The 26,329-nt window shown below is 36.3% G+C and overlaps 5 protein-coding genes across 8 annotated transcripts; 3 read left to right on the forward strand and 2 right to left on the reverse strand.

Moving 5' to 3' along the window:
- The first annotated feature begins 1,027 nt into the window (after positions 1-1,027).
- LOC147570238 (Pentatricopeptide repeat (PPR) superfamily protein) lies at positions 1,028-5,690 on the forward strand. Its single transcript, XM_086656796.1, has 3 exons — positions 1,028-1,624; positions 1,771-4,302; positions 5,344-5,690. Exon 2 carries the CDS (start codon positions 1,793-1,795, stop codon positions 4,199-4,201), a length of 2,409 nt encoding a protein of 802 aa, XP_086512922.1. The 5' UTR covers positions 1,028-1,624; positions 1,771-1,792; the 3' UTR covers positions 4,202-4,302; positions 5,344-5,690.
- Positions 5,691-7,251: 1,561 nt separating this feature from the next.
- On the forward strand, positions 7,252-10,221 carry LOC147570239 (uncharacterized). Of its 3 annotated transcripts, none has more exons than XM_086656793.1 (4): positions 7,252-9,061; positions 9,172-9,342; positions 9,455-9,655; positions 9,767-10,221. In XM_086656793.1, the coding sequence occupies exons 1-4, from the start codon at positions 7,526-7,528 to the stop codon at positions 10,022-10,024; spliced, it is 2,166 nt and encodes a 721-aa protein (XP_086512919.1). In that variant the 5' UTR covers positions 7,252-7,525; the 3' UTR covers positions 10,025-10,221. The 3 variants fall into 3 exon arrangements, with proteins under 3 accessions (XP_086512919.1, XP_086512920.1, XP_086512921.1); XM_086656794.1 differs by having other exon boundaries at positions 7,502-9,061; positions 9,455-9,493; positions 9,908-10,221; XM_086656795.1 differs by lacking the exon at positions 9,455-9,655 and having other exon boundaries at positions 7,502-9,061; positions 9,908-10,221.
- A 3,079-nt stretch (positions 10,222-13,300) lies between these two features.
- EIL3 (ETHYLENE-INSENSITIVE3-like 3) lies at positions 13,301-16,186 on the reverse strand. Of its 2 annotated transcripts, XM_086656808.1 has the most exons (3): positions 15,903-16,186; positions 13,697-15,473; positions 13,301-13,594 (listed from the first exon to the last, which is right to left on the reverse strand). In XM_086656808.1, exons 1-2 carry the CDS (start codon positions 15,941-15,943, stop codon positions 13,700-13,702), a joined length of 1,815 nt encoding a protein of 604 aa, XP_086512934.1. In that variant the 5' UTR covers positions 15,944-16,186; the 3' UTR covers positions 13,301-13,594; positions 13,697-13,699. The 2 variants fall into 2 exon arrangements, with proteins under 2 accessions (XP_086512934.1, XP_086512935.1); XM_086656809.1 differs by lacking the exon at positions 15,903-16,186 and having other exon boundaries at positions 13,697-15,624.
- Positions 16,187-18,296: 2,110 nt separating this feature from the next.
- DLAH (alpha/beta-Hydrolases superfamily protein) lies at positions 18,297-19,851 on the forward strand. The gene has a single exon (XM_086664256.1). The coding sequence runs from the start codon at positions 18,343-18,345 to the stop codon at positions 19,849-19,851; it is 1,509 nt and encodes a 502-aa protein (XP_086520382.1). The 5' UTR covers positions 18,297-18,342.
- Positions 19,852-23,156: 3,305 nt separating this feature from the next.
- LOC147570242 (AT-hook motif nuclear-localized protein 20-like) lies at positions 23,157-24,872 on the reverse strand. Its single transcript, XM_086656810.1, has 2 exons — positions 24,080-24,872; positions 23,157-23,948 (listed from the first exon to the last, which is right to left on the reverse strand). Exons 1-2 carry the CDS (start codon positions 24,387-24,389, stop codon positions 23,359-23,361), a joined length of 900 nt encoding a protein of 299 aa, XP_086512936.1. The 5' UTR covers positions 24,390-24,872; the 3' UTR covers positions 23,157-23,358.
- Positions 24,873-26,329: the final 1,457 nt, after the last annotated feature.

A 26,329-nucleotide genomic window follows, 5' to 3' on the forward strand; every position in this document is an offset into this window, starting at 1 on the left:
GATAAAATCAAAAAAAATAATACTCCATTGTTTACTATAACTGCGTGGGTCTAGGTTTTTCATTGATTTCATTGCTTTGAGAAATTTCCTAGTTACTATATCTTTAGGTTTTTGAATCCTTATAAGTTTGAATATTTCTTTATCACAATTTGGATGACTTGTGCACAAATCTCTATGGATATTTACACCAAAAGGTTTGGAAACCTTTGATTCTTGGTAAAACCACATGCATTATGATGAGTCGGTGAGATAAACCCTCGCCCATTGAGTTGAATATTTTTGGTCTTTGAGAATTACTCAGTAATCCTAAGGTTTAACAAGTCAACTTACCCATTGGAAGTCAATTAACTTGAATGATTGTGGTTTGACCAATTTGTTAGTTGAATTTGATGTTAAAGATTTCAGAGTATAAGGTCAAAAATTTTTATGAGCAAAACTTTGCTTTTTTATGAAGGTTTATTTTCATTTCAATCCTGTTGATGGGGTCTCTTGATTATAAACATTATACTATGGACCTCTTTTACAAGATAGTATCTTTTATATAGAATTCTGAATGGTTTGACTAATTTTTAAATAGAATTTACAAATCTATATCCTAGAACTTTAACAGTGGCTATACGAAAACATATAATTGCAATGACGCATCAAAATGCTTGACACGTAAACTAAGTGCAATATGATCAACCAAACTTGCATATGTTAAAAGTTAGAGCAAATAAATAAAATTTCGTGAAATTTATTTTACATCATTTTCATTGATGCTTAACCATTTTTCTTGCTGTGCAAGAGATTGAAATTTTTGTCCAAAGGTTTTACAGGGTCAACTTATCATTGTGGGTGTTTTCAGTACTATTGGTTTTCAATTCTTTTACTTATAATTGTTGACCTCAAAATTCTATAAGCCTCTTTGAGTTTGTCTTTTCCAATTACACCCATGTTTTAATTAGGGCAATTTCGAACACACATTTCGTAAGGCACACACATGTTATTCAATTTACTATGACTAAGTTGAGTTTTAGTTCGCACTGTAATAGACGACCACCACATTATTCTCTAGTTTTGTTGGTGATTTCACGCACCATCACCACTTCTATCTTTTCTCATTCATCTCTTTCTATTACTCTTGGTGTTGGTCAATCGTTCGATCTCTCTAACAATTTTGACAACCCCTAAACACTACTTGTACGATGACCGATAAAGTAGCTTTTTGTAGTAGTTTGAAGAACCGTCGGTATGGTTTGCCTTACTAGTACAATTATACGAGTGGTGGTTACGCCTACCAGACTAGGAGTCTAGGGGTGGAAAAAAAGCTTGCGGCGCAGATCCGCTCACAAACCGCCCCGAACCCGATGTGTTTACGGACGATCGGTGTCTGAGACGGTCACTGCCCGTTAAAATAGATTCACCAAAGTCAAACCTAGAAGCCGGGAGTCGTAAAATCAATTTGTTTTCTTCTACCGGCCGAGCAGCAACTTAAGGAACGAGGGACCGGAAAACCCCAAATTTTGCGCGCCAAAACTTGCAGAGTTTCAACTAGCATCATATATCAGATTTCTCTCTCCCAATTTTCTCACTCGAAAAATAAAATCTGTGACCGCGACTCTCCTCTTCTAGCATCACCTATGTAAGTTCATCATTGGTTTCAATTCTTCTATTAGTTCTTTCTCTTCTCCACATTACTGAAACCCTAATCCCATAAATTAGGTTTTCTCTTTTTATTTTATTTTTTCCCAAATTTAGTTGGCAAGTTGATTAGTACGTTTTTGCCAGTTTGGGATTTTCTGAGATCACTATGGAACCGAATCCACCACCATTGCCGACGCCGCCGCCGCGTCTTTCACTACCAGCACAACCACCACCACCGAATCAATCGGAGCTCGTTGAAAGCGTCAGTTCAATCCTCACTTCCCAAACCTCTCTTAAACCTCTTTCTGAATATATCCCCCACCTCACACCTTCTGTAATTCCATCAATACTCTCTTCATCTTCTCTGATTACTCGTCCCATCACTCTCCTCTCTTTCTTCAAATGGTGCCAATCTCACCTTCCTCATTTCACCCATGACACCAATGCCCTCCCTTCTCTACTCACTATCTTACCTGCCTTAATCCGCTTCAAGAAATTCTCAGACGCTAAGTCGGTTCTCGTCTCCTTCATCTCCAAAGACTCTCATCACCGTCTTCATGATTCGCTCCTTCACCCATCTCGTAATTTTCCTCCCCCTTCCAAAGCTCTTTTAGATACTGCCATTGGAGCATATGTCCAAGCTCAAAAACCATATCTTGCTGTACAGATTTTCAAGAAGATGAAGCGAAAGTCACTCCGTCCTAATATACTTACTTGTAACACGCTTCTTAATTCTCTAGTGAGATACCCATCATCCAATTCTCTTTCTGCGTCTAAAGAGGTGTTTGATGACTCGATTAAGCTTGGGGTTGCTCCTAATACCAATACATTTAATATATTGATTTATGGGTATTGCTCTAAATATAAGTTTAAGGATGCTATGGAAGTTTTGAACAGAATGAGTAGTGAATTTCAGTGCTCCCCTGATAATGTGACCTACAATACGATCTTAGACGCGTTCTGTAAGAAAGGTTTATTGAACGAGGTAAGGGATTTGCTAGTTGAAATGAAGGAGAGAGGGTTGTCACCTAATAGGAATACTTTTAATACTTTGGTCTGTGGGTATTGTAGGTTAGGATGGTTGAAAGAGGCGGCAAAGACCATTGAGTTAATGACAAGAAGTAATTATTGTCCAGATGTTTGGACTTATAACATGTTGATAAGTGGGATGTCTAAGGAGGGTAAAATAGAAGAGGCTTTTAGAGTTATCGATGAGATGGAAAAAATGAAATTGCTGCCAGATGTGGTTACATATAACACATTGATTAATGGATGTTTTGAGTGGAGGACAAGTTCTGAAGCAATTAAGTTAATCGAGAGAATGGGCGAGAAAGGTGTAAAACCAAATGCTGTTACCCATAATATAATGGTTAAGGGGTTGTGTAAAGAAGGGAAAATGGAGGAAGCAAGTAAGCACATATGCAAAATGGAAGAAGATGGGTTTTCGCCAGATTGTATCACTTATAATACTTTGATCAGTGGTTATTGCAAAGTATCGAACTTGAAGGAAGTATACAGGACGATGAACGAGATGCTTCGGAAAGGTTTGAAAATGGATACGGTGGCCCTCAACACTGTTCTACACACACTTTGTAAAGAAGACAAGCTCACTGAGGCCTATGAGTTGAAGCAAATAGCATCTAAGAGGGGTTATATCCTTGATGAGGTTTCCTATGGTACTTTAATCATGGGGTACTTCAAAGACAGAGATATAGATGGTGCCTTGAAGCTTTGGGATGAGATGAAGAAGAAAGAGATCCTTCCAAGTGTTGTGACCTACAACTCTATTATCGGAGGCCTGTGCAAGTTAGGCAAGACTGAACAGGCAATGAAGAAATTAAATGAACTTCTCGAGAGTGGATTGGTACCTGATGAAACTACATATAACACACTTATTCATGGGTATTGTAAAGAAGGAGAAGTCGAGAAAGCATTTCAATTTCACAATAAAATGGTTGACAAGTCATTTAAGCCAGATGTTACGACATGTAACATTCTTCTTCATGGACTGTGCAAAGAGCAAAAGGTAGACGACGCTGTTAGTCTCTTCCACACATGGGTTTCGAAAGGGAAAGTTGTTGATGCGGTAACTTATAATACACTCATAGATGGACTGTGCAAAGGAAGCAAAATTGAAGATGCATTGAAGTTGCTTGAAGAAATGAAAGAGAAAAAACTAGGACCTGATCATATAACTTATACTGCTATCCTATCTAGTCTTATTGAGACTGGTCGAATTGAAGAAGCTCAAGAACTTTCTTCCAAGATGGCTGAAACCAGAAAGTTACCTGATCAGTTTGCTAAACTAGAGATACTCAACTTTCAGGGAATCCAGAAAGAGAAGGCTGAAGAAATGAAACCTTGTTCCTCACCCGAACAGGAGTCAGACTCTTCCAGTTCGTTAGAATATACGAACCACATAAATGAACTTTGCAATGAAGGGAAGTTTAAGGAAGCTAGGTGTGTTTTGGAAGAAATGAAGCAAAATGGTATTGATGTAAATAACTCAACGTATATGACTTTAATTAGTGGTCTAATTAAGAGGAGAAGAAGAACGTCAGGTATAGCACGATAGGGCGTGCTTCTTTCCAATATTGCTCAATTTTTGTCAGACTTGTAATCCTTTCTCGTTAGCAGCAAAGCAGGAGCATTGATTGAAAATCACAGGATGTTCAGGTACATCTTTTTTCCTTTCCTCCTTTAAAAATAAAGCATTTAGTTTTTACAAGTATTATGATATTAGCACTGTTTATTGTTATAGATCAGATCAGTAGTAGTACAGTATAACGAAATTTGTAGGAAAGCTAACTTTTTACGTGTTTTCGTAACTGCTGTATTTTACACACATCTACTTATGCTTAGCTCTGGTTTCTGTTTTCTTTCATAGGGTGGGTGTTCATTTAAGATTATGTAGGAATAGAGATAACCAATTTACACAAAAACAAATCTTACCCTGTGGGGGAAATATGTACAAATTACATGAATTTCATTTCGATATAGCAATTGTTCTGTATTAGTGGGATGACTGTGTGTATTGGGGACAATGGGTGAACATAAATAGAGAGAGACCATACTTGAGTTGCCTTTTGAGTCACCGTACATTTAGTTTGATTTAAATATGGGGTAGGGGCTAATGATTCTCAAACAAGAGGAAATTTTTGCTGAAGCCGAGAGGTGGGTTATGATTTCTTTGCTATTGGAAGTAATTGGTCAAGGGTAAAACTATATTTCCTTGCATAATTATCGTACACATGGAGAGCTAAATTGTAAAGAAAATACTGTATTTATTTTTCCCCATAAAAAGCATCTGCCATTATTCGTCCTTATTACCTTGTAACAAATTTAAACCTCTGTTCTTTGAATTTTTCTGTATATGCTTAATACATCACCCATCTCCATCATAATGCCCTCGACTAATCTCCATAGATCAAGGTGAGAAGAGGTGATTAGAGAACAGAGACGGAAGAAATGGTGACCGTGTGAGAAGAGAAAGACCAATTTTTAATAATTTTTCTTGATTAATTTATATACTTATGAAATGTACTGCTATGGAGTGTGGACATTGAAATGTATAGAGATTAGAGAGAAGAACCTGTACATACATCGTGCTGTTTATGAACTGTATATCAATGTTTACATTTTCTTTTCCATTTTAATTTTGAAATTTATTCATTTCATTAGTCCGATTCGTTTGCTGATCTTAGATTTCTCTGACAGGTAAAAATGATCGGAAATGCCTCAACATAAGTCCATGATTCAGATGTTCTCATCATCTGGATGATGATATGATGATACAGGCTCTCGTCCTTCAATCGCAGAACTGGTTCTACGCTCTTTAGATTTACAGGATAGCTTTTGTTAAATCCCTTTGGTTGCAACTACTAAACCCAGAGGCAGAGTTCTTTGGTATCTTCACTGTAAATTGTTTACCAAGAAAAAGGGTCAAGAACTCCTGTTTTAGTTCTTGTGGGGAGGGAAGGAGGGAGGGAGGGATCAAGTTTTCTACATGAGTAGTGTTTAACCACTGACCATGATTTAAATTATATTATATATAAGTTCTATAATTTATTTATTTATTTTTTTCTCGCTTTGTTAAAGCTTTTTTTGTGTATCTTCCTTCTCTCTGTTTTATGATTTTTTTTTTTTCTGAATAATTTAATTAAGAATGTACAAGGAAACAACATATTCTGTATTTACAACATTCTTAAACATATAATCAGAAATGCCTTATCCAAACTTGTTCGGAAGCATTCACTTACAACATCGAGATGCAAGTTTGGAACATGGCTCAATCGGCGAACTGCAATGGAAGGGTACTGATCATTGGTTGCTTTTAAATTCAAAAAGAAATATCGTTCTTTTTGTGACCGAAAAATCCTTTTCTTTAGGACTTAATGGTCACTTAACCAAGCGAATCGAATACTTGTTCGGCTGGAATCCTTCTAAATTTTCTTTTTTGTTTTTGTATGAATCCTTCTAAAATTAAGTGGTTATAAGATGGTAGTTTATGAATATTTTCGTTAATATTTTGTTGATTGGTTGTGATATTGAAGGTATTTATGATAATTACATTTTGAACAATGTTTGTGTATTTATATTTTCATGTTGTCTTTACATGTTTTGAATGGATTGCAAACTCTTTGCAGTGCCTTGAAAACTCTTTGCAGTGCCTTGCAAAGTAATTGCAGTGCTTTGCAAACACCTTACATAGCCTTGCAAATACTTGCAATGTCTTACAAAGATACAAATTCTAAAGTTACATTTTTTTTTTTTATATGAATTGCTTTGAAAATTTCTTCAACAAAACGGGGGTTCCTCCACCGAACCCCCGTAAAAAGAACGTCAACAACATTTACAATATGAATGTCAAATTCTTAAAGTTAAATTTTTATACATTTTTTTTAATTAATTCTAAACTTACATATATTTTGTATAAATTTCTTTGAAAATTTCTTCAAGAAAATGGGGGCGGAACCCCCATAAAAAGAAGGTCGACAACAATAATATAAAGTTACATATACATTTCTTTAAGAAAATGGAGGCTCCGCCCCCGAACCCCTGAAAAAAGAAGACGAACATAATGTGAATAGAGTTCATAGTTATTTCAAGTGATTTTGATCAATCATGAGAAAAGTTTTCAAAGCTTTGCTAGAGCTTGGAAGACTTTTGCAAACACGTTACCTAACATCGCAGACACCTTGCAAACACCTTGCATAGCCTTCCAGACACCTTATAAATGTCCGGGAAAGTCTCAATCCACTACCCTCCTTACCCATGCACTTTTCTGAAATTGAAACTCAATCCTTATAAGGTTAGAAGATGGGAGTGACTAAAATCACCCGTTAAAAATGATGTTAGCCACCGGTTATGGAGATTGACCAAGGTCAATTTCTTTTGACCACAAACATTTGTTGGCATCTGCTAGAATTGTTGTACACGGATCGATCCGTCTGAAAATCACTGACTAGGTCCAGATACGGGTTAGTCCGAAGGGTTTCAAACTGGTCAATCTAAATCTTGTCGGATCAACTAGTAGTCCATGAAGTGTTGATTAAGATTCGGAGAAACAGAAAGAATGAAGAAGAAAGATAAGAAGGAGAAGAACACCCAATCCGTACCGTGTGTTCTTCTAGTTTGAGAAACACATTAACAATATTCCATGTTTTCTTTCCACTTCTATCTATTATATTAATTTCTCTTAACAAAAATAAATAAATCTATTATATTAATTTCAACAGTCTTTCCTTTTTAACAGTTTCTAAAAAAGTCTTTAGGAATAGTGTCCGAATAGTGTTTTTATATAAGACCGCCTTAACCCAGTTCTTTTTTAAGAAACTGCTACCCTATATTAATCCCCTCTCTTTTTTCTAAAATTACAATACTCCTTTCGTATTAGAAAATGTCTATCTCATACCCTAGAAGTTACAAACTCTGGTATGCTCATCTGAGAGAGAGATTAGAAATTGTTCGAAATCTTCCTGTAAATCATTCTGAATATGAATTTCTCAATAACACATTCGAACGAGCTCTTGTTACTATGCATAAGATGCCGAGGATATGGGTAATGTATCTTCAAACCCTAACTGAACAAAAACTTATTACTCGTACTCGTACAACTTTTGATAGAGCTTTACGTGCACTTCCTGTTACTCAACACGAACGAATTTGGGAACCCTATTTGATTTTCGTTAGTCAAAGAGGCATTCCTATTGAAACTTCAGTGAGTGTTTATCGTAGGTATATGAAATTCAACCCTAATCATATTGAGGATTTTATTGAGTTTTTGGTTAATTCTAAATTATGGCAAGAATCAGCTGAGACATTGGCTGCCGTTTTGAACGATGATACCTTTTGTTCTACTAAAGGCAAAACGAAACACCACTTGTGGCTTGAATTATGTGGTTTGCTAACTAATCATGCCACTGAAGTGTCGGGTTTGAAAGTAGACGCCGTTATTCGCGGCGGAATTAAGAAATTTACAGACGAGGTCGGGATACTTTGGAACTCTTTAGCGGATTACTATATTAGAAGAGGCTTATTTGAGAAGGCTAGAGATATTTTCGAGGAGGGAATGACTTCTGTTGTTACAGTTAGAGATTTTAGTGTGATATTCAATGCTTATTCAAGGTTTGAAGAGAGCACCCTAGCTGCGAAAATGGAGACATTGGATTTGCCTGACGAGGATGATGATTCTGTTGTCGAGGAAGTAGAAGAAGAAGATGCCCGTTTGGATTATACCTTATCTGTTGCTAAGTTTGCAAAGAAGATTTTTCATGGTTTTTGGTTGAATGATGACAAAGACGTTGATTTGAGGTTGGCTAGGTTGGAGCATCTCATGGAAAGGAGACCTGAGCTTTCTAACAGTGTTTTACTTCGTCAAAATCCTCACAATGTTGAACAATGGCATAGAAGGGTTAAGCTTTTTAATGGTAATCCGACAAAGCAAATCTTGACTTACACCGAGGCAGTGAGAACTGTGGATCCTATGAAAGCAGTAGGACAACCTCATTCTTTGTGGGTTGCTTTTGCTAAGCTCTATGAAGATCACAAGGATGTTGCCAATGCTAGAGTGGTTTTTGATAAGGCTGTGCAAGTTAATTATAAAGCTGTAGACAATCTGGCTAGCCTTTGGTGTGAATGGGCGGAAATGGAACTGCGGCAGAAGAACTTTGAAGGAGCACTGGAGCTAATGAGGCGTGCCACAGCAGAGCCTTCCGTTGAGGTTAAAAGGAGAGGTAACCATCATTACAGTGCTATCGACGGCAATGAACCGGTACAGATGAAGCTGCATAGGTCCTTGAGGGTTTGGACATTTTATGTAGATTTGGAGGAGAGTCTGGGAACTTTAGAGTCCACCCGTGCAGTCTATGAGCGGATCCTTGAATTGAGGATAGCTACCCCACAAATTATAATCAACTACGCATCACTTCTGGAGGTATGTAATTATGGCTAATATTTTTAATTTGGTGCTTTATACTCTCTTCCTAGTAGCCATGCCTTATTGGGCAAACAACTGATATATGTATGATATATTTTGACTTATAGGAACATAAATACTTTGAGGATGCATTCAAGGTATATGAAAGAGGTGTTAAGATATTCAAATATCCGCATGTTAAGGATATCTGGGTCACATATCTCTCCAAATTTGTCAAAAGATATGGAAAATCGAAGTTGGAAAGAGCAAGGGAGTTGTTCGAGCATGCAGTTGAAAAGGTATTTGATAGTATAATAACTTTTGTCCAGCAGATTAGTTATATATTAGTCAATGATAAGTTGTTTGAGCTTCAACTGGATGCTGATTATATCATTTTATTGTATTATCTAGGCGCCTCCTGAAGATGCAAAGGCAATCTACCTACAATATGCAAAATTGGAGGAGGATTATGGGCTCGCCAAGCGTGCAATGAACGTCTATAATCAAGCAGTTGAAGCTCTGCCGGAGAAGGAGAAGCTGAGCATGTATGAAATTTATATAGCTCGTGCAGCTGAGATATTTGGTGTTCCAAAAACAAGAGAGATACATGAGGTTGGTATATTATTTATCTAAAACTATTGTCCTTTTCTAAGGGTTTTTTTTAGTGTAATCATCTGTGTCTCTGTATCCCATTCTAACTGAACACATGGGTATGCTTTGCAGAAAGCAATAGAATCAGGGCTGCCAGACGAACATATTAAGACTGTGTGCATGAAGTACGCAGAGTTAGAGAAGAGCTTGGGAGAGATTGATCGTGCACGATCCATATACCAGCAAAAACCAGGTTTATCCAGCAAAAACCAGGTTTGGGAGAGATCGATCGTAAACCCTAACCCTAAATCTTGTGGGAGAAAAAGAAGCTCATCCGATGTATTCTATGACCCTAAATCTGGTGGGTTCTCGGGCAAACGGCCCTGCTAGTGTCCCGACCGCTACAACGCGTCTGAATGATTATAGAAGGACCAAAGATGTATTATGAAAGTAAATTTGAAGTTAGATTTGCTAATTTTGTAACTTGTTCATGTTTATATGTGTTTTAGCTCGAATTGTAAAAAAGATGTGAGATTTTGCTGAAGTTTCAAATGGAAATCTATAAATAATTACGACCTAGTTTTATCTGTTTAGTCTAAAGTAACATACAGTATTGAAACTTCAGCGTCGTTGTTTCACAAATTTCGAAATACAAAGATGAAACAAAGTAACAAGATTGTAGAAATCCCATCACAATAAGGCATTGATTATAGAGTATTTTCTGCAGCCATCCTATATGGAATATTCGCAACCAACACACTTTTTTTTGTAGAAGTTGTTAGGAAGAACCCTTTTTTGCTTTATTTTTCCTTCAGAGGCTCGGTAAGAGAAAGGTTAACCCGTTTATACGTATAGCTCTCCTGTGAAAGAGTTTTCGATGATTTCAACCAACAAACAACCCTCCAGTATGTGGGACTTGTATGCAAAATGCAAAGGCAAGTTATCCACCCGAAAACATATCGAAAAAAATAAATATATTTCATGAGGAAACGAAGTTGTCAAAATCCTCTCGTATTCAGAAATTCTTTATTCGAAGTTCAAACACAGATACTTTAAACAAAAAAGAGTAACAAATAAACACAAATTTTGTAATACCTCTAAGAAATCCATAGTAAATTCAAACATCTTCCATATCATTCACAAGCCAAACTACTGTACATACATAGACAACCCTTTTGAGATTTCACTGCTGCCCTTGCGAGGAAGATAGTTATTCAGCTTCATCTGAGACTTTAACCTCACCACCAAGTGAACTTCCCAGACTAGTTCCAAAAAATTCTGAAGCCGATGGTCTTTCTGGTTCTACTGCCACAGGGTTGTCCTTAACAGAAAGTTTCGAAACTTCCATTGCCAGACGGCCCAGACGGCTTTGTGGTTCTACTGCGACAAGGTTCTCCTTCATTTTGTCGTACTAGATGTTACCATTAAATCATTGTCATCGTCCTGTGAATCACATTTTTCATATAGCTCGTGCAGCTGAGATGTTTGGTGTTCCAAAAACAAGGGAGATACATGAGGTTGGTGTTTCCAGCTTATAGCAACTATTTTTGGGTCTTCTTAATTTTGTATTAGTATTATATATCTTAAACTATTGTCCTTTTCTAAAGGTTTTTTTTAGTGTAATAATCTCTGTCTCTCTGTGGCTTTGTATCTCATTCTAACTGAACACATGGGTATGCTATGCAGGAAGCAATAGAATCAGGGCTGGCATACGAAGATATTAAGACTATGTGCATGAAGTACGCAGAGTTAGAGAAGAGCTTGGGAGAGATCGATCGTGCACAATCAGTATACACATACACGTCTCAGTTTGCAGATCCACATTCTGATTCTGATTTCTGGAACAAATGGTAAGAGTTTGAAGCGCAACGTGGAAATGAAGACACCTTCAGAGAGATGCTTCGAATCGAGAAAGAGAAGCTCAACGGTTGTATTCGATGACCCTAAATCTGGCGGGTTCTCGAGTGATCTAAAGTCACGGGCTTATCGGACCGGTTATCGGGCAAACGGCTCTGCCCGTATCCCGACCGCTAAAGTGCGTCTAAGCGGTCGGGTAAGCCCGAACCGGACTTCTTCCGGTCACCGAGTCTTAACGGTTCGGGCTGGATCGTGGGTTTCCATACAGTTTTTCCAGCCCTAACTTGTTGCTTGAAAAGTTTTTTCAAACAATTCATCTGATTGTACAGCCATAAGACATTTCTGTAAATTTTTAGTACATTTTTATTACAACTTCGAAGTTGATAAACTAATTTTTTTGTGTTTAGTTGTTGTTACATATGACTTAATAGAATATGCCAATGTTACAAAATTTCGATATACAATTCAGATTGCAAGTTACGAACACAAGTTTCATCTTTAAGTCTCACAATATGTGCAAGGGAAATGTTGAAAATTTTGATATACAACTCTTTTTGTTTGTAAAATGCGTCTAGGCCACATTTTTAAAACTCGCATTGGGCTTCCAAAATCTCAGGACCGGCCTTGTGTGTATGTGTATGTTAATAATCTAACTCATACACCGTGTTGTTTATTAACTGTATATCAATGTTAACATGTTCTTTTCCATTTTAATTTTGAAATTTCTTCATTTCATTAGTCCCAATCGTTTGCCGATCTTAGATTTCTCAGAGTGGTAGAAATGATTGGAAATGCCTTAATACAAGTCCATGATTCAGATGTTTTCTCATCTGGATGATGATGATGATGATGGTGATACATGCTCTCATCCTTCTATCTCAGTACTGGTTCTATGCTCTTTGGGTTTACAGGATAGCTTTTGTTAAATCCCTTTGGTTGCAAGTAGTAGACCCAGAGTGGAGAGGACCTAGACATTATATTTTTGGTTGTTATTTACCCCTTCTCCCATGTGGGGTTATTCTCACACGTCCCCTCACATGTGGCGTGGTTAGTCTAACACGTTTTTTTTTTTTTGCTTCGAGTTACGTGGAGTATGTGTGGCTCTTAAGTCTATCGCGTGTTGGCCTAGCTCTGATACCATGTTAAGTTTGTGGTCACCCAACTCAAAACTAATTGGCTATGATGGGTGGAGAGGACCTAGACATTATATTCTTGGTTGCTATTTACTGTTCTCGCATACCCATAGGCGAGAGCCAGAATTCTTTGGTATCTTCAACGTAAATTGTTTACCAAGAAAAAGGGTCAAGAATTGTTCTGTTTTTAGTTGTTATGGGGAGGGTAGGAGGGAGGGATCAAGCTTTTTACATGAGTATTGTTTAAGCCTTTCACTTTATATTTTACTTTTCTGGCTTTGTTAAACCTTCTGTTGTGTATCTTCCTTCTCTCTGTTCAATGATTTTCTTTTTCTTTTGTTGTGATATTATCCGCTCAGGGGGAGTTTTCGTACTTCATCACTTGTTCAAAATCTGATTCCGAGTCGGTTGTAAAATGTTGATGCAAACCTCTAGCTAGATTTTGGATTCATTTAATTGATGTACTTCCTTGAGTCACCAGTCAAAAACACAATTTCTAGTACTCCTAAAAAAATGACATGCGAAGTGTGGTGGTGTATTCCTCTTAAAAGATGGCTGACATCTGAAATGTATTCTTTATAATGAAATCTGCAACTAACCTTTGCTTCTTGTAAACAACATGTCTAGACTGACGATCTTAATAAATAACAATTCAATAATTTAACAATGTGATATCGACGAATCAAAGCAATATTTGCATATTCCTCCTTCGATATTATTGAATTTAAAATAATAAGACAATTACCCCTTCTCCTGAAACATCGGAACCTGAAGTTCTATTCAATAATTTAATCGAGAATGTACAATGAAACAGCATATTCTGTATTTACAACATTCTTAATCATATAATCAGAAATGCCTTATCCAAACTTGTTCGGAAGCATTCACTTACAACATTGAGATGCAAGTCATAACACGCCTCAATCGGCAAAAATCAACTTGACCAGCAAATGATCACTACCCTTGTGTTCTGCAATCGAAGGTTAAATAAAATTAGTGAGATAAGGCTCACGGGACTTCATGAAGGTAACTAAGAAGCTGAATAACTTGGTTAGTGAAGGAATGTGCTCACTTTCTATGCTCCAAAGTACTGGATCAATTCATCGTCAAGTGCAAAATCGAAATCTGTTGCATCTAGGGAGCCTTCAACGCCAAAATTGAATGGACTGTCGAATCCTCCAAAATCTAATGACAGGCCGTCAATGGGAGAACCAAATTGACTTTCAAGCGGCTTATCTTGCTGAGTGTTTAATGTCTCTTTTGCAAATTGGCGCATTTGCCCAGTAGTATCGTCTACGTTTCCAGTTAAGGCTGAATCAAGAACTCCATTATCTACTGTTGTGATGTGTTGATCAAACATCGTACTTGGCTGAGGGAAGTCATATCCACCGGATTGATTATGAGGAGTATAAGTTGCTCCAGGGTAAGGTTCTGGATTTTGAATGACTGGATATAGTAAGGGTCTTCCACCGACATACATGCTTTGTGTTGCTGCTACATTCGGAGGCGGCAGAGCAGAAAAATTATGAAAACCCGATTCAGATAACTGTGATAGACCTTGCATATCTTGTTCTGCAGAAACCAGACCTAGGTTTTGACCAATTTCATGTTGGTTGACATCTACTTGATACATACCCATGTTTATATCTGTATAATTCATATCTATATTATCATTCATCAGTTCTTCACGTCGACGATCATCGTTAGGAGACGGACCTTCCTGGTTAACAGGAGTCGACCTTGCACGCTGTCTCTTTCTTCTAGGATGTTCTGATGTCTGTTCTTTATCTTGGGCACGTTTATCGGTATTAGTATTATTACCACGTACATCCTCCTGAAATTCCGCCTCTACCGGTTGATTCCTCCTCTCATCTCTAGATGAAACAGAACCCATGCCTTCATCAACTCCATCAACATCATAATCACTATCACTGTCAACAACTGCTTCTTTTCTTCTACCACGCCCTTTTGGAGGCATCTCAATCACAGCAGATGCTGCATTATCGCTACTAGGTTGCTCAATTAGGGCTTCCTCACGGCTCAAAACCCCCAACCAAATAAAGCTCTCTTTTGCAGTCATCTTATCCTGCAAACACTTCGATTGCCGAACATGTCTCTTGATCTTTGAGATATCAGGTGACATATGCTTGATTACAGCTGTCAAGACACCAACTTTCCATACTTTCTTCAGATCGTGAGGCTTCTTGTAGGGAGGAACCTGCCCCTCTGGCAAACCTAATTTTATCCACCAATTTTCATTACCCGAAGGCCACCAAGGTGGTGGAATTGCCTTCTCCAATGGATACTTCCTCTGTGGGGGATCACAATGTTGCATCAATGCTGATAGTAAAGACCCCAAAGTGGCATCTTGTAAATCCTGAAGACTACTCTGAGAATTCCCTTTCCGTTTGTTTTCTGCTTCGCCCTTCTCGAAACATTCCTGTTCATACTTAGCAATGGCTGCAGGTCCATTCTTATCGAACTTCACTTTTTCTTTCCACCATGCTCGAATATTATCAGAGGCACCACTAACAGGCTTCCCCTTCTCAGGTATAATACCGTACACAAATCCGCGGGCTTTGCATACTTCCATCAACTTCAACATATACTTAAGGATCCCATCTTGGGCTCTAGACATTTTCTTTCTTCGAGCTTGATCCGATGTTTGCTTGTGTTTTTGCTTCTCCGCAGCTTGTTGAGCTGCAACTTTTTGACGGTCTTTTATCCTCCTAAGTTTAACACGATCCTTCCACATTCGTCTTTCCAACTCTTCGGGTTCAATCTCTTCGTCACTAACATCTTTCTCTACTAGGTTCTTATCTCTAATGTCATCACCATCAAGATCCGAACTGATAACCAACACATTTGCAACAATCAAAATATACTCCATACAATTACAGAATACATAATTCACGGATTTCTGCGCTTATCAACAGTTTCTAAACAATAGTACAAGACAAAATTTCCTAATTATTTTCAAAACCCTAATTTATCTTTGTGGCTTATACTCAAATAAACATTTCAAATGATTCCCAAATTGCGGAAAATCACAAAACCCCCTAATTTAGAATTCCAATTTCTAAGTGAAAATTGGAGTATGATTTCACTATAAGAAGAAAATCAGACAGAAACCCATTAAATTTTTTTTACTATTGCTCATTATATAACCAAATTAAGCATAACGAAAAGAAACACAGAGAGATAATAAACCAATTATAGATAAGATATATAAGAAAAGGTTAAAAAGGAAGAAGAAGAAACTAGGGTTAGAATCATACAGAATCTCAGCTCCGATATCTGCTAATGCTAACTCCCCCATGATGATGATGACGACCCTTTTGATTTCCAGAGAAAATCTGTGAACCCTAACGTCGTCGTCGTCGTCTTCTTTCTCTCTCTACCTTTCTCGGTTCTTTAGAAATCATTTTCAGCGCCTCCGTCTTTGTCTTTTTTCTTTATATGTCCAATTTTCGGAACCCTTGATTTTTCTTCGTGGCCGAGGAGATACTATATCCTCGGGATTTGTAATTTTGAGATTGTTTCCAAGATCTTGCCTTAGTTCAATGTATCGCATCTGCGCACGCCTCAAGTAGTCAAGTGGACCAAATTTATTTGGTTAATTCATTTTTGGTACACTTAGGTGAGTAGCTCACCATTCTCCCCCCAATATTGTCAAACATGACATTTTACGCCCAAACTAACAATGCCATTTAAAAAGGATATAAACTTATTGGGAATTGATCTTGACTTAACAACTGATCTCCCACTAGTAATTAATTTCCGCTAGTAATTGAGTAGTCTATTGTAATATTGGTATCTAATTAATAATTGATCTCTCTAACGTTGATAATTGACCTCTCGTTGGTAATTGACCTCTCGTTGGTAATTGATTCTCGTTAGTAACCAATCTCCTGTTAGTAATTGATATCTTGTTAGCAACCAACTCTTATTAGTAATTACTCTCTGTTAATGTTTAAATCCTAATTAGTGATTGATAACAAATAGTATCTTCCAGACTACATATTTTCATCAACTATATAATTCTTTAAACTCAATGACCTAAAACTAAAGGAGACTCATGGATTGTTTGGCTGCATAATTCCGATCAAAAATGGAATTTGGTAAGAATTAAGATTCTTTGGTCTGATTGAGGACCTAAAATTCTAAGATTCTTGAATTCTAAGGACTTATAAGTCCAAAATTTATAATGAACCAAAATCTCACCTTACCCCCTAAGATTTGCTACGAATCTTAAAAAAGATTTTTACTAGAAAAATGTTTTTTATTTTTATTTTATTTTTTACACGAATCATTTTTTTTGATAATTATTTTTCCAAATATTTTTTTCTCCAACCGTTTTTTCCGGAAATCGTTCTCATAAACCTTTTTTTCTCCTGTTTTATTTTTCGAAAAGGGGTTTTTTCACGATTTTTATTTATTTACGAAAATCGTTTGTTTCATAACCTCTTTTTTTCGAAAAAATGTTTTTCCCGAAAAATTATTTTTCACGAAAACCGTTTTTATTTTTATTTTTCAGAAACCATATTTCCAAGAAACTTTTTTTTTCTTAACCCGTTCTTTCCAGAAATCATTTTTTCTTTTCTTCATAAATTGTTTTTCCAAGAAACCGTTTTTTTATCATTTTTTTCGAAACAGTTTCTTTTTCATAAACCTTATCTTTTTTTAAAAGTCGTTATTTTCAAAAACTGTTTTCATGAAAAAGAAATGTTTTTCGTGGGGAAAAACGGTTCTCGTGAAAAAAATGGTTTTGGAAAAGAAACAGTTTGCGTGGGAAAAACGATTTTCGTGAAAAAAAAAATTTCGAAAGAAAAATAGTTTTTGGAGAAAAAAACGACTTTCGAAGAAAAAAACGGTTGAAAAAAGTTTTAAAGGTATGTTTTAAGAATAACTCACATAATTATGAATCTTAGAATTCTTACTGGTTACCAAAGAAAATCATTTGGACTCATGAATCCGTGGAATCATGAATATGTGGATTAATGATTCCTCCATCCAAGCACACCGTCAGTGAAAAGAAAATACAAGTATCATCAAAACACTGAGGGGTAAGATATACAATTAAACGAAATTTCATATCAATAAGATGAAAACGAGATTAATGAGGAGAAATTTTATTCCTCCTTCTATTTGCTCCCTCCTCCAAGTGATGTGGCGACATCTCACTTGAGCGTAGAGAAAAAGGAGAGAGAACATGCTCATGTGAGACACGGCCACATCAGCCGGAGGTCATGGGGGAGGGATCGAAAAGAGTGAAGAAGATAATTTTTTTTGGTTAACTAGTCCTCTTCCACTTGATGGTTAATAGAGGTCAAAGTCTCAAAGATCATGTTATGACCAAATGAGGCTGAATAATCAATCTATCTGCCAACGCTGCTCTTACCTATTCCCTAATCAAAACAGGTACGCGTCAAACAAGACATTTGACCCCCTTTTTTTAATTATGTATTAGACTCAAGCAGCCAATAAAGAAACATTTTTTAGTTTATTTTATCATTTTATGTTCCAATTTGCACCAAAACTCATCACAATATTCCTCCCCTCTATATAAACCTCTCCCTCTCTCTAAATTCTCAAACTCATAATCTTCTTCTTCTCCCACCTCTCAAGTTTAAGAGCCTCTTCAAATCTTTGATAATAATCTTTAGTTAGAGAACTTAATTAATTCATATTCACTTGGTACAACATTTTTATTCAATTATGATGTCCATAACATCAACAACCATTATTCATCATCAAACTCTTTCTCTGCCAATAAATTCATCACTCAAGAATGACCATAGATCTCTGCAGACTTGTGCCAGACAAACTATAGTTGTCGAGCCAAATAAACCTCGTAAACAAAATCGTGGTACCCGTTTGGCTGAATCGTTATCGAATCTTCTCCATCTCCATTTAGATACTCAAACAACTACATTATCTAGATCAAATGATGATAATAGAAGTTCACATTACGAAGCGATTCCAAACACCCCTACAACATCTCCCAAAGAAGATATATCAAAAAAATGGAATGAAATTTATGGGTCAAGCGATTACGATAATCTAATAAATCCCCTCCATCCGTGGTTACGTAGAGAGATTGTTAAATATGGTGAATTTGCTCAAGCTACTTATGATGCATTTGATTTCGATTCATTTTCGGAGTACTGTGGAAGTTGTAGATATAATCGTCAAAGACTATTCGAAAAACTAGGCCTAAGTAAGAATGGGTATAATGTTACTAAGTATGTATATGCCATGTCTCATGTGGACGTTCCTCGATGGCTAGAAAGATCACACTTGGTTAATACTTGGAGTAGAGATTCTAACTGGATGGGGTATGTTGCCGTTAGTGATGATGAAGAATCTCGAAGAATAGGTCGACGAGATATCGTTGTTGCCTGGCGTGGAACCGTTTCGCCTTCCGAATGGTTCGAAGATTTGCAAAATAAATTAGAACCAATTGGAGAAGGAGAAATGATCAAAGTGGAACATGGGTTCCTTGATATATACAAATCTAAGAGTGAGTCAACTAGGTATAACAAGTCAAGTGCTTCCCAACAAGTTATGGATGAGGTGAAAAGACTAGTCAAAATGTATAGAGAGAATGGTGAAAAAGTGAGCCTTACTATCACGGGTCATAGTCTAGGAGGAGCATTGGCTCTCTTAAACGCTTATGAAGCGGCCGAGACTATTCCTAATCTTCCGATTAGTGTTATTTCATTTGGGGCACCCAGAGTCGGAAACGTTGCCTTTAGAGACAAGTTACATCAGATGGGTGTAAAAACTTTACGAATGGTCGTGAAGCAAGATTTAGTTCCTAGAATGCCAGGAATCATGTTAAATGAAGGTCTTCAAAAGTTTGAGGAAATAACAGGGACATTAGATTGGGTTTATACACATGTTGGAGCCGAACTGAAAGTCGATGTGAATTCTTCTCCGTATTTGAAGCGTGGGTTTGATGTTTTAGGGTTTCATAGCTTAGAGACGTACCTTCATCTTATCGATGGTTTCGTGGGTGAAAAGTCACCGTTCAGAGAAGGCGCTCGAAGGGATGTGGCATTAGTGAATAAAGCTTGTGGTATGTTGGTGGATGAGTTGAGAATACCAGAGTGTTGGTATCAATTGGAACACAAAGGGCTGGTTAGGAACTCTTATGGAAGATGGGTGAAACCAAGTAGGGATCAAGAAGACATTCCTTCACCACATCATATTGAAAAAAAGTAATGAACCCAGACTGTAAATTTATGTACACATTTAGAAAAATTTATATTAAATTTGAAATGGATGTCCAAATGTTTACCATTTACTACTTGTTTATATTGACTAATAACCAAGAAATGATCAACTATAAACTTATAATTCAAGGAACAAAAAAGTTAAGAGACTTTTATCGATACGACCCTCGTACAGAGCTAGGACTACAAGGGCTTAGATGTCAATGGTCATTTAGTTTGTAGAGTTTGATTAGTTCATAAAACTCAAAATATTAATTTTTTGTTTTGTAACAAGTTGTCAATATGCAAACTTACTTTTAAAATTTCAATTAATATAAACTAAAATTACCAAGGGGATTGACTTGTTCAATATTTGCATAAATAATGTAGCAAACATATCCAATACAATATGGTACCCAAGTCATTTCTTTAGAACAAGTTTATTATATGGAGTTGACCATGACAATATGCAGCCCCAAGTCCCCAACCCACCAATTGCTATTTTATATTCTACTTGGTTGCAAGTGGCCATTATGCATTAGTACTCCCCAATGTCCCCATGGTTTGCCCTACTATTTGAAGTTTTGGCATTCTCCCAAAATTTCTTCTATATGGTTTTAGTAGAAGATTTTCTTCCCTCAAATTGAATGGAACTACTCTTTGTTGTTTGCTTGGTTGAAAGAGAATAAGGTAAAAACAAACGAGTCTTCAATCTTGCCAATATTTTTTGTTTAACAATACTAGGAGGAACTACAAAATCTCTTGAATTTGACCCTTATATCTTGGATGACATTTGATAGGAATTGGGTCCTCTCAACCCAAATTTCTTGTTAGATTTACACCCACATTATTTCTTTCTCCCCAAAGACACCACAAGAACAACTACAACCATCAAACTATCAGAACGGACCCACCTGCTATTAGAGTCTACACTGATTATGTACGATAACCAGTAAGACTATCAAAATATTGTCATTATCAATTTGCTTATTACTAGGCTCGACCACCACATCCACGAGAACCAACTTATTTTTTCTAGTTTTAGTTCTTACCATTTTAGTCCTTTTAGAAATTTAATATTTTTTTTTTTCTAAATTTTAGTTTTAGAAATTTTTTGTTTAGAGTTTTATTACAACAATTATGTTTTCTTATTGTATTTGTTTACCATTTGTATTAAAAGTAATAATAATAAATAAATAAAATCCTAGGATTTATTTAAATTATTCACTTATTTATAAAGATTTATGTTATTTATGTTTATATATATATGTGTGTATGTGAACCTACCGCCATTTGACTTGAATTATAAATGAAACCTCATATGATCAAGAACGTAAATAGAGAAATATCCTCGACTTGAAGCCCTATCTTACAAAAATGTGAAAACTAATTAGAAATATTTTTTCTCTTCTCAATGCGTTTTTGTTTTGACTCAAGCTAAATGCGACAAAATTTCTTAATTTTTATTCTTTCGTCCAAAAATAAATACTCTTAATTTAATCAACCTGCAATTTATTATTATTAAATATCTATTTCACCATTGGTGAGAAGGAGACTAACACCAATAATTCATGTTTAAACTTTAAAAAATTGGTAAGACTAATCAATTCGAAAATGAGGCACACTCCATGACAGAAACTAGCAAATATAAAATACTCTCATAAAGAAAGATCCAAACCCCGTTTCTCGATTAACGATCAAGCAATGCCTCCCCACCAACGTCGATGCTTAATTAAATATTAAGTAATTAAATTAAAAAATAATTAACAAGCTAGCTACTTCACTTTTATATAAAACAGTATAATGAAAAGGTCTGAATTCTTTCATTAATTTAGGTTAAGGGGAATCCTATTCAATTATGTAATATCATGTATATTTTATTAGGGTTTGTCGTGGACTTTACATGAAAAGCAGTAAATTTAGCAAAAAAGAATCAATTAGGTTAGATTAATAATTTAGGTTTAGGATCAAGTTGATGACTCTAAATAACAATGACACGTGAATACATGTGAAGGGTGGGACTCACTTTTTCTTTGCAATGCTATAGGATCTCTTATTAGCTAACTTTAATTTTCAAGAAACATAATTTGAGGGTTAATTAAGCAAGTCCTTCCTCTAGACTAGCTCATTAATTAGCCATCCAATCACGTATAGTGAAACTACATTTCTTTTCTTTATCATCCTTGTGTTTTTGTGTTTGAGTTATATTTTCGGGAGGCTTGAACGGAGATAATGAATAGCTAACTACTTTTTGTCATGGTATTGGTCGAAATAAACAAAAATTCATGTAAAATTCTCGAATTGGATGAGGATATTCTTTAAATCAGTAGATATCTAACAGTGATACATATGGAAGTAAGATTCAAACTCGATTAGATGTTCAATGTAGATTTATTAGGCTAAGTTAGGTCGTTCTTATGTCTCATTATGTAATTTTCAACCACTTCTTGGAAAGATTGTTGTGGTTGAAATAGAAACTCAACCTTCTCTTGTGAGTTCTATCTTTTCAAGAAATTACAAGACATTCAATGTTTCCATTCCAAAAATAGGATCATTTCATGATACAAGTGACAACCTAGGTAGACCCTCCTTACATCTCACCAAATCTCTAAGACTCTAACCATTTGAAGTGACAAGATATGGATTTTCATTCAAAGGGATTTGAATATTTGATACATAGTCTAATAGTTTTGCCAAATTAAATAGCTAGATTCATCCCTTCAAACCTAATATAACTTGAAAATTTAGTCAAAGAAATTATTATTATTATTATTATATTAAGAACCCAATCCAAATATAACTTATAAATAAATTAAATGAGAGAGTTTATGTGCCTATCTAGTTATTGATAATTGTTCATATTCTCTCTTTAACATATGAATTATGATCTTTAGAAGGAACTACTAGTAAGAGGAAGCATTGATCATAAACTGTCATTCCTTCAATTATTAATTTATTTTAAAATCCAATCAATACCATTAAAGGAAAAATGATTGAACAAGAAATTTCTTTTTAATTTAGAAATATTAAAGAAAAAAAAAGAAGTAAAACAAGGCTATAATATAAGCTTTCTTTGTGTATTATATATATTAGCCTTTTATGTACTATTTTTTTTTTTGTTAAGGTATTTCATATGCAATTCTGTTTGACCCATAATTCCAAAATTTCAATCGGTTTAAGTGAACGAGCAAGATTTAGAGAGAAATTAGATTCTGCCGGCTTAAGCATGCATAAGGTAGAATACCATTTTTCTTTTACATACTAGCTAGCTTGGAAACTAGTAAAATTTATATTGCAAAATGGAGATAATTAAAATGGAACAATAAGATAAGCATATTAATATTCAAGCTCAAGTAATAGATATACATTATGATAACCAACCCATGATATCTTTTCTAGCTTCATGAATTCAAATCAGATGAGTTTATTAGTTAGAAGAGTAGAATAATCATCTCAATTACATCTGAGAGAAAACTAGCTAGCTAGAATCTCTCTCACTAACTTTGTCTCTTGAGATTCAGTAAGGTGGGCGTGCTTGAGCCCAAGCATAAGCCTCATGACTGAGCTGCCCACCATTAGGAAGTAAGTTTGGAGGTAGATTATAAACAGGTAAACCTGATGATGGGTCAGGCAACCCTGATTGATGCTGCTGCCCATGTCCTCCACCACCACCACCACTATTCCCAATTCCAGGAGGAGAAGACCCACCACCACCACCTCCGCCTAGCTGACCTCCACCACCGCTCCCGGCCTCATCTTCTTCTTCAAGTGGTAACCGTTCATAAGTCGCGTTTGCAAACGTAGCTGCAATAACCATAACTGGACCAGCAGCTATAAGGGTACCTACCACACTACCACCCACCACCTGCCCTTGACCACCGGCTAAGTACACGGTTAGCCCAGTCGATCCAGGTGGTGCTGGCCCGGGTAAAAACGAACCAGTTAGTGAGAGTATCTCGAATCGACCCTGTAAGGCCACAACCGCTCCAGGTGCTGCTGGTTGTCTAAGTGTAACATTAGCTACTGTACCACTTCCACTCACTACACATACGCCTCGTTGACGCCTTCGCGCGAACTGAGCTACGCTTTCAGCAACATCAGCACCACCTGCCCGAAAACAAGTTCACATGAAAAATAACACTAAAATTAAATACCATGACTTTGATGAATTAATATGGAGATAAAAGAGATCATGAAATGATATAAAAGTTTAGAGTTTGAATGTTTCTTAGTATCACCTGAGACTTCCATGACATGACTCCGGAGGGCGTTAGGGCTATCCCGGGTAACGAAAATCGGAGGTTTTGGTTTGTTTTTAGAACCAGGAGGTCTACCCCTAGGTCGACGAGTTCCTACCTCAACTGCACCTTCTCTAGGTTCATCACCATCTCTTTCATCATCGTCGTCTCTACCACCACTTCCTCCACTGTTGTTTTCAATATTCATAGACATCTGTATGTCAAGTTTCTTCATGGTAGTAGGTGAACCAGAAGAGGCCGGATCCATCCCCGGCAGCCCTACCTGACCAGCCCACCACCGGTTCGCCATACGTACTAGTTAGTCACTAATCTAGAGAATTCACAAAGATATGAAACAAAGTAAATGATACCCACAAATCAACTACTTATTTAACCTAGTGGGGATCAAGATTTATAGAGAAACTCCTCACAACTGGTCGTTGAATTAAATCAATAAAAGATGAAAAGCTAGAGAAGGTTTTTTTTTTCCTTAGTCCTTCTACTACTGGTTATGATCTGAAACAAAGAACATATGCAATAAGAAGAGTCTTTGGAGAATCAAGAAGAAGGAGAAGAAGAGGAATAAAGCACTAATTAACTAGTGTTAGAGAGAGAGAAATAGAAAGATAGAAAAACAAACCTAATACTATTATAAACTATTAAGAGAACCCACAAAAGAGAAAAAGAATACAAATAAAAAAGAACAATTAGATTAAGGAGAAAAAAAGAAAGAAAGAGAGAGAGAGAGAGAGAGAGAGAGAGTTTGTTGTTTAGTATTTTGCTTCTTTATTATGTGTGTGGGTGGGGGAGGGGATTCTTATATAATTGGTTTCACTAACTTCCTTCTTCATGAAACTAAATCCTTTTTAACTCAGACTAATATGGCCAAGAACCCTTGATTTGAGTAATAAGAAGCACAATGACAATTCACAAAAAATGAAAAGACTAAATCTAAAAGAGTAACGTGAGAGCCTATAAGGATTAAAAGCCTAATGCGGGCCTACACGAAATCAACGATTTCAAACTTCGAGTCAACATTATTCTTCTCTCTTGATGGATTTGTTCGCTCTCGACGAACGATTCCTATTCAGGTGTGGAGAGGTCTACTTTTGTCGCATCTTCTACCATTTTTCAAAATAAAATTATTTAAAGCTACTACATCTATAGCTTACAGTCTTACACCATACTGCCTCCGTAACCGTCATCTTACACCATACTGCCTCCGTAACCGTCAGCTTACATTGTGTGAAATGACGATTTTACATCTTGTCTTATATGGGGAGTCATCGATGCGATAGGACCTAGGCGGTACAAAAATCATTTTGATTACTATTTAGACTGCTCACAACAAAAATTAAAGTATTTCAATAAAAAAATCGAGCCAGATATGAGATCTGACTTAGAAAGAAAAACGAACAGAAACTAGGTCATCTTGTCTCCCTTCATAGCCGCAGTAGAAATAGCTTGTAGTGTTGATGAAGATTGATTAGGGTTGTATTTGTGGGGTTGTGAGCGCGTGAGCAGGTGGAAGGCACGTCGTTTTCTCGCATCCCGACATATCAACCAACGGCAACTATAGAGAGGGAAAGGGAGAGGTCCTTCCTTGAGTTACCAAGAAGAATAAACAAAATAATTTTTTGATGAAAGGCCCAAATTTTGGGCCCAAATAAAAAAAAAAACCCAACCGGGATTATTAACCCGCCCAAAACCCAATAATCAACTAATATCTCAAATCAAACCCAAATACACATCCCTATGCACAACCCGGACCCAACTCGTATCTCTAAGACCTAATAATTTCTTCTAATCCCTCTTTTGCCCTCCTATATATATATATATCCAACAACTCTCTCCCTCTATAAGAAACATAAACTTTCTCTCTCCTTAATATCTCTCTTTCACAAACTAAATCTTTTTCTCTCTCCATAATCTGTTTCACTTTCTCTCTCTATTTAACACAAACCCAAACCCTCTTTTCTCTCTCGAATCTCACCGACCATCATCTTCTTCAATCATCATCTTCATCTCTCTACAATCATCAATCTTCAACCCTCTTCATTACCTCTTTCTCTCTCTAAAATTTGTTTCCCAGATTTCTCTCTCTACAATAACCTAAACCCTCTTCAAGAACATTCATTATCTTCCTTTATTTTCAACCATCTTCCATCATCATCTTCAGTCATCATCTTTTTCGTTTGAGCGACCTTCATCATCTTCTTCGTTTGAGCAACCTTCATCATCTTTTATCTT

Source organism: Eschscholzia californica, unplaced genomic scaffold (assembly GCF_041429995.1).
Source record: "Eschscholzia californica isolate CP2 unplaced genomic scaffold, dmEscCali1.0.p SCAF_1, whole genome shotgun sequence".
NCBI lineage: Eukaryota > Viridiplantae > Streptophyta > Magnoliopsida > Ranunculales > Papaveraceae > Eschscholzia > Eschscholzia californica.

Bases quoted from the DNA above. Each gene is read 5' to 3' on its own strand.
- LOC147570238 (XM_086656796.1), top strand. From the start codon at position 1,793: ATGGAACCGAATCCACCACCATTGCCGACGCCGCCGCCGCGTCTTTCA.
- LOC147570239 (XM_086656793.1), top strand. From the start codon at position 7,526: ATGTCTATCTCATACCCTAGAAGTTACAAACTCTGGTATGCTCATCTG. The intron at 9,343-9,454 runs GTATTTGATAGT...TGTATTATCTAG, and splicing joins TCGAGCATGCAGTTGAAAAG to GCGCCTCCTGAAGATGCAAA. The intron at 9,656-9,766 runs GTTGGTATATTA...TATGCTTTGCAG, and splicing joins AAACAAGAGAGATACATGAG to AAAGCAATAGAATCAGGGCT.
- EIL3 (XM_086656808.1), bottom strand. From the start codon at position 15,943: ATGGGGGAGTTAGCATTAGCAGATATCGGAGCTGAGATTCT. The intron at 15,474-15,902 runs GTATGATTCTAA...GTTGGTTATCAG, and splicing joins GATATCGGAGCTGAGATTCT to TTCGGATCTTGATGGTGATG.
- DLAH (XM_086664256.1), top strand. From the start codon at position 18,343: ATGATGTCCATAACATCAACAACCATTATTCATCATCAAACTCTTTCT.
- LOC147570242 (XM_086656810.1), bottom strand. From the start codon at position 24,389: ATGGCGAACCGGTGGTGGGCTGGTCAGGTAGGGCTGCCGGGGATGGAT. The intron at 23,949-24,079 runs GTGATACTAAGA...GTTTTCGGGCAG, and splicing joins TCATGTCATGGAAGTCTCAG to GTGGTGCTGATGTTGCTGAA.